The sequence below is a fragment of the Bufo gargarizans genome, chromosome 1, assembly GCF_014858855.1.
Source record: "Bufo gargarizans isolate SCDJY-AF-19 chromosome 1, ASM1485885v1, whole genome shotgun sequence".
NCBI lineage: Eukaryota > Metazoa > Chordata > Amphibia > Anura > Bufonidae > Bufo > Bufo gargarizans.
Window position 1 is genome coordinate 316065231 of NC_058080.1, and position 6032 is coordinate 316071262.

The 6032-nt window shown below is 40.8% G+C and overlaps 1 protein-coding gene across 1 annotated transcript; it reads left to right on the top strand.

Annotated features, from left to right (window-relative positions):
• Nucleotides 1-2847: 2847 nt before the first annotated feature.
• LOC122927974 (posterior protein-like) lies at nucleotides 2848-5578 on the top strand. Its single transcript, XM_044280368.1, has one exon. It carries the CDS (start codon nucleotides 3741-3743, stop codon nucleotides 5325-5327), a length of 1587 nt encoding a protein of 528 aa, XP_044136303.1. The 5' UTR covers nucleotides 2848-3740; the 3' UTR covers nucleotides 5328-5578.
• The last annotated feature ends 454 nt before the right edge of the window (nucleotides 5579-6032 follow it).

A 6032-nucleotide genomic window follows, 5' to 3' on the forward strand; every position in this document is an offset into this window, starting at 1 on the left:
TCAGTTAGAAAATTAAAGCTGAAGTGGAACTGGACCATGCAACATGACAATGACCCAAAACATACTAGTAAATCAACCAAAGATTGGCTGAAAAAGAAGAAATGGAGAGTCCTGGAATGGCCAAGTCAAAGTCCAGATTTGAATCCCATTGAGATGCTGTAGGGTGACTTGAAAAGGGCTGTACGTGCAAGAAACCCCTCAAACATCTCACAGCTGAAAAAGTTCTGCATTGAGGAGTGGGGTAAAATTTCCTCAGACCGATGTCGAAGACTGGTAGATGGCTACAAGAACCGTCTCACTGCAGTTATTTCAGCCAAAGGAGGTAACACTCGCTATTAGGGGCAAGGGTGTCCTATCTTTTTCCTCAGTTAGAATAGGCATTTTTGTAGAATGACATTTACAGAAGATCTTGAAAAGACTTTTCTTCAGTTTTCTTTGTTTAGTCGGATTACTTTAATCTCTCTGTATTGTTGAAACGGAGATGAAATAACCTTTTATTAAAAATGTTACAAAAAACCACATGCTTTCAAAGGGTGTCCTAATTTTTTCACATGACTGTACAAATGAATGGGGCTTTACAGACACCTGGATGCCTCTGATGGCATTGTGGGTTGCCACGGCAACCTCGGGCCACCCTCTGTGAGGTCAGATGGTTGCGCGTCAGTGCAGTGATGATGTGGCCGGGAGTGCCTGTCGCGGCCCGATGACGTCGGCAGCAGGTGTGGTGCTGGGAGGCGGACCCACGGACGCATCAGAGGTAACATAGATTATGATGTAGTTGATTGGACAGCTGTGTGCACATGTGCACATAGCAGTGAGGGACGCCGAGCGTTTTAATTGATGTGATGTTTTACACACATGGTTCAGCAATGGCGGACGTCATGTGACGATCGTTTTGGCTTGGAGTGTGATCGGCTGGCTCTCAGGTGAGACATGGATGCATATTAGGCTAAAGAGTGGCTCCAAAAAAGGTGTATATTCATTGGTTAGATTATACCAGTACCTGTAATTGGATAATCTGGATGGGGGTGGCGCACTTGTTTTTACCATAAATATGTGGATGTAATACAATGTGAACAGGCTTGACAAACGCTGTGTATCAGCCGAAACGTTGGTGCTATCTGTATTGTTGCTTTGAAGTCCCAATAAAAGTCGATGATGTGAGATGCTGCTGATACCGTTTGCATTCATCTATGCTCAGGATAGGTCCTTAATATCAGATCGGTGTGAGTACTCCTGGCACCCCCACCGATCATCTGTTTGAAAAGAAAGTAGGGCTTGTACAAGCAGGTGAGCAGGCGTCATTACAACTACACCGTCTCATTCACTTCAAGGACACAGCTCCTTCCTATTTACTTGAATGGGAGAGAGCTGTCTCACTGAAGTGAATGGGACAGCATAATTTTAATTATAAGATCTGATATTGATGACCTATTCTGATGATAGGACATCAATACAAAAAAGCAGACAACCACTTTAACCTAGCTAATTAGAAAGAATTAAAAAGAACACTGATCAGCGGTATGGTGGGGCCACGGACAAGACAGTGTTTTTTGTTTTATCTGTCCACAGGTTAAGGCCATTGCGATTGTTGGCTCATAGGTCGGACAACCCCTTGAACAGATAGTCAGGTCTTTATTATGCATGATGACGACTGTCACTATCAAGCACTTAAGATTGAGAAGAAGATATGACTAATCTTTATATTATAAAAAAAAAATAGACTAGGTTATTGACTTGGAGTAAATGTTAAGACTGCTTAAATATATTGTATTAATTTGTGCAAAGGCATCAAACTGTATATACCTTTGAAATGCTGCACAGTTTGAAACCATGAAATCTATTTAAGGGGCTGACCTGTTCACATCACGTATTCACTAGACATACAGTCAGGTCCATAAATATTGGGACATCAACACAATTCAAAATTTTTGGGCTCTATACACTACCACAATGGATTTGAAATGAAATGAACAAGATGTGCTTTAACTGCAGACTGTCAGCTTGTATTTACATTCAAATCAGGTGAACGGTGTAGGAATTACAGCAGTTTGCATATGTGCCTCCCACTTATTAAGGGGCCAAAAGTAATGGGACAATTGGCTTCTCAGCTGTTCCATGGCCAGGTTTGTGTTATTCCCGAATTATCCCAATTACAATGAGCAGATAAAAGGTCCAGAGTTCATTTCAAGTGTGCTATTTGCATTTGGAATCTGTTGCAGTCAACTCTCAAGATGAGATGCAAAGAGCTGTCACTATCAGTGAAGCAAGACATCATTAGGCTGAAAAAACAAACCAAACCCATCAGAGAGATAGCAAAAACATTAGGCGTGGCCAAAACAACTGTTTGGAACATCCTTAAAAAGATGGAATGCAACGGTGAGCTCAGCAACACCAAAAGACCCGGAAGACCACGGAAAACAACAGTGGTGGATGACCGAAGAATTCTTTCCCTGGTGAAGAAAACACCATTCACAACAGTTGGCCAGATCAAGAACACTCTCGAGGAGGTAGGTGTATGTGTGTCAAAGTCAACAATCAAGAGAAGACTTCCCCAGAGTAAATACAGAGGGTTCACCACAAGATGTAAACCATTGGTGACCCTCAAAAACAGGAAGGCCAGATTAGAGTTTGCAAAATGACATGTTGGAACTGATAAAATTGACATCTATGATACAGATTTAATGCAAAGATGTTCCTTGATATCTTGAACTGAATCAGCCTGGGTCTGCTTGATATGCAAATGAGAATCATCAAAGGGTTCTTGGAGCAGGACACTGATGAAAGGAAGATCTGCCAGGACTGTCACATCCTGGGGAAATCCCGACCCCCTGCTGGTATTTACTGCCCACACCTGTGTCAGCAAGGACATATATGCTGGGATGGGGGCAGGGGTATATGATACAACTTCTTCCTGTGTAATTACCTGCACTAACCTAACTTACAAGTAAGAGCAATGGTGACCTCTGGGACAAGACAAGTCTTCCTGGACTCTACAATCAAGAATGTGATTCGCTGAGACCTGCTGGAGAGGAGTGTTCTGAGTCCAGAAGAAAAGCCCATGGCATGTGTGACTGAAAGAGAGAATGGTGTAGCTAGCTCAAGGATCCTGACCCCCTCCAATCCCCTCTCCCATTCCCTTAATTGTATTTAGAATGTAGATATATCCCTATTTGTAAATAAATCCAACACTGAGTTAAGATATAGTTGTTCTTCAGTAATTTAAGGCACCAGCAAAGCAGAGCACATTCTACATTTGGCACCCCAGAAAGAGTGTGGAAATTCCTAAATCCACATAGAACCTATAAGACGGAATTGCTCTAATTCAAATTGCTGAAAGAACAGACCAGACCTGTTGCACAGATTCCTTGGTGAAGTTAGCTGGATCTTGGACTTCGTAGAAGGATTGAAAGTGTGGTGAGTTATTCATTGGATATGCAAAAGTTCTAATTGTTTGTTGTCCTTGAGTGTATGTGGAGTTGTAATAGTGGATAAAGTATTGAATGCGGTATGTTAATAAGGGTAAAATCAGAGGAAAGTGTGGATTCTCTGTAGAGGAACAATTTGTGTTTGTTTGTAATCTTGACTTGAGTTCAGACCGAGTGTGTGCATATATGTAAAGACATTGTGGGAACACTGAAAAGTTTGGTTCTTTGTCTTGTTCACTTGTGAGTGTGTATTGGCAGTACAATAGCTTTTATATTAATAGTTGGATATTGTGTTGAGTGTACATTGGCGAAATGGAACTGGCCTATAGTTATGTTAAGAAATATGCCTCTGCCAAGTATCATTCCTGTGCAGATGAACCTCTTAAGAGTCAAGTTAATGCGTTGTTGTCTCAGTGTCAGCAACATAATGATGAGCTGCAGAGTAGACCGCTTACAAAAAAAGGTAACAAGGAGAAATTGGCTAACGAAATTGCGGTATTGCTCAGAATCACAGAAATTTCTGAGCAAATGGGGGAGCAATGGAGAGCAGAAAGGAGTCAACTTGGAGAGCAGATAGAGAAAGTTGGAGATAATCTTAGGAGCATTGCAACTGCCTCCAGTGTTGAAATGAATGACTTGAGGGCTACAGTGTGCAATTTATCCGAAAAAAATTGTGAGCTCCAAGAACAATTGGAACAATGCAATGCAAACTTTGACATGAAGAGTAGGCTTGTTGGTTCATTGCAACTAAAATTATCTCATATGGAGGAATTGGTAATGTCTTTGGAGAGGAAATTGGAAGATGCAAACTCCCAGCTACTTAGAAAGGAGCAATGGATATTATCCCTCAATGAACGGAAGAAAAAGTGTCCATCAGCCAATATTTGTACTGTCACTGATGTGAATACATCCAATGAGGTGGCATTAACAAATGCTCCTGGATATTTAGGGGAGGGCACTAGAGTACTCACAATTAATGAAAAACTTACATTGTGCCAGATTCTGGGTGAGTTTAATACACTGGAGTCACCCGTGTGCCTGTCTAATAAATTTGAGGCTATTGTACAGAAATACACTTTGACTGATAAAGATGCATGCTCTCTTCTAAAGGCTTGGGTACCAGCACCTCTAGCAGCCCAGGTATCTGCATATGAGAATGATAACTTAGATGCAGAGGGAAGGATGAAAGAACTGCAGCGTGTGTTAAAGAGTCGTGATGATAGAGGGATAAATGCGTTACAAAGAATGAGATTTAGAAGAGGAGATGACCCTATATTGTTCTGTAACCAATATCTTTCACTGTACAAACGTGTTTATAACTGTCCTGGTATGTCTGCTGATGATCCGAGCTTCATATACTCAATGGCCAATATCTGTTATGTGAACTATCCTAATAGGATTGCCCTCAGAAATGCCAATTCATACCAGAGCTTTATCAATACACTTAGAGACTGGTGTGAAGAATCCAGTGATGGGTATAGATCAGATGCAGATATATCAGTAGTGAGCAGAGGTACAAGAAGGAAGAAATTCATCAGGTGTTACAAATGTCACAGACCAGGGCACATTCAGAGATTTTGTAGAACCCCCGATATTTCCAGCCTGATACCAGATGATAAAAGTATATCCACCCAGGACAAGGAAAGCATGCCACAGGAGCCTGATGTCATGGATAACAGCCTTGGGGAGTCAGGAAATGCTGAGGGGCAAAAGGAGGAGGTTTCAGCTAACAATGGCCCCCATCCTCCGAATAGCCAACAGCCATGGGGGACGAGCATACCAATGTTTGCACCCTGGGCTAATCTTCCATTTTGGCTGGTATGCAGTTGGTCCCAAATAGCATTACCATTTTTCATAACAAATATGGCAAACTTTGTGAGCAATGCCTGCTTAGTTTAGTAAGAATATGGGACTTATATTCTAGCCGTACAGATAACAGGACAAGGCTTAGAGAATAAGGATTTGACTATAATGATAATTGTGTGTAATAATTGTCTTTGTGTTTCCTTTTCAGGAGCCACTGAAGGCAGCTTAGTCAAGCTGGCCAAACACTAATGTTTTTGTTTTGTTCACAGGTTTTAGGTGGAGTGGTCCAGACTACATTTAGTTGAGCATTAGTTAGATCAATTTAAAAAGGTCTTCATAGTCACCACGTGGTATCATGAGCTCAATAATTAGTAATTGTTTGCAAACAATTAAATAACAGTCAGGCATTTGTTGGTTAATGTATACTGTACCTTTGTGATGTGAATGTATTTTTTGCCCCCCCCCCCCCATGACCTTTTGTGTTTTAGGTGTAAATAGCATTTGCTCTTTCAATGAACCTCACAGGAAGATGTCTTTGTTCACACACCAGAACAAAAGTTGAGTTGGGAGATGGTGTTAGTATCTGTCTGTCTGTCTGTCTGTCTGTGTGCGATGTGTTAAGGGCCAGCAGAATTTGTATTTTTTTATATATGTGATTTTAATTTTATTTTATTTTTTCTACCTGTGCATTTGTTTTCCTTGTTAACATTTTTAAAATAACAAAGTATATATTTTTTTTAAGTATTTTGTAATTTATGTTTTTATATATACAGACCTACTGCTTGGGTAGGCACTAAA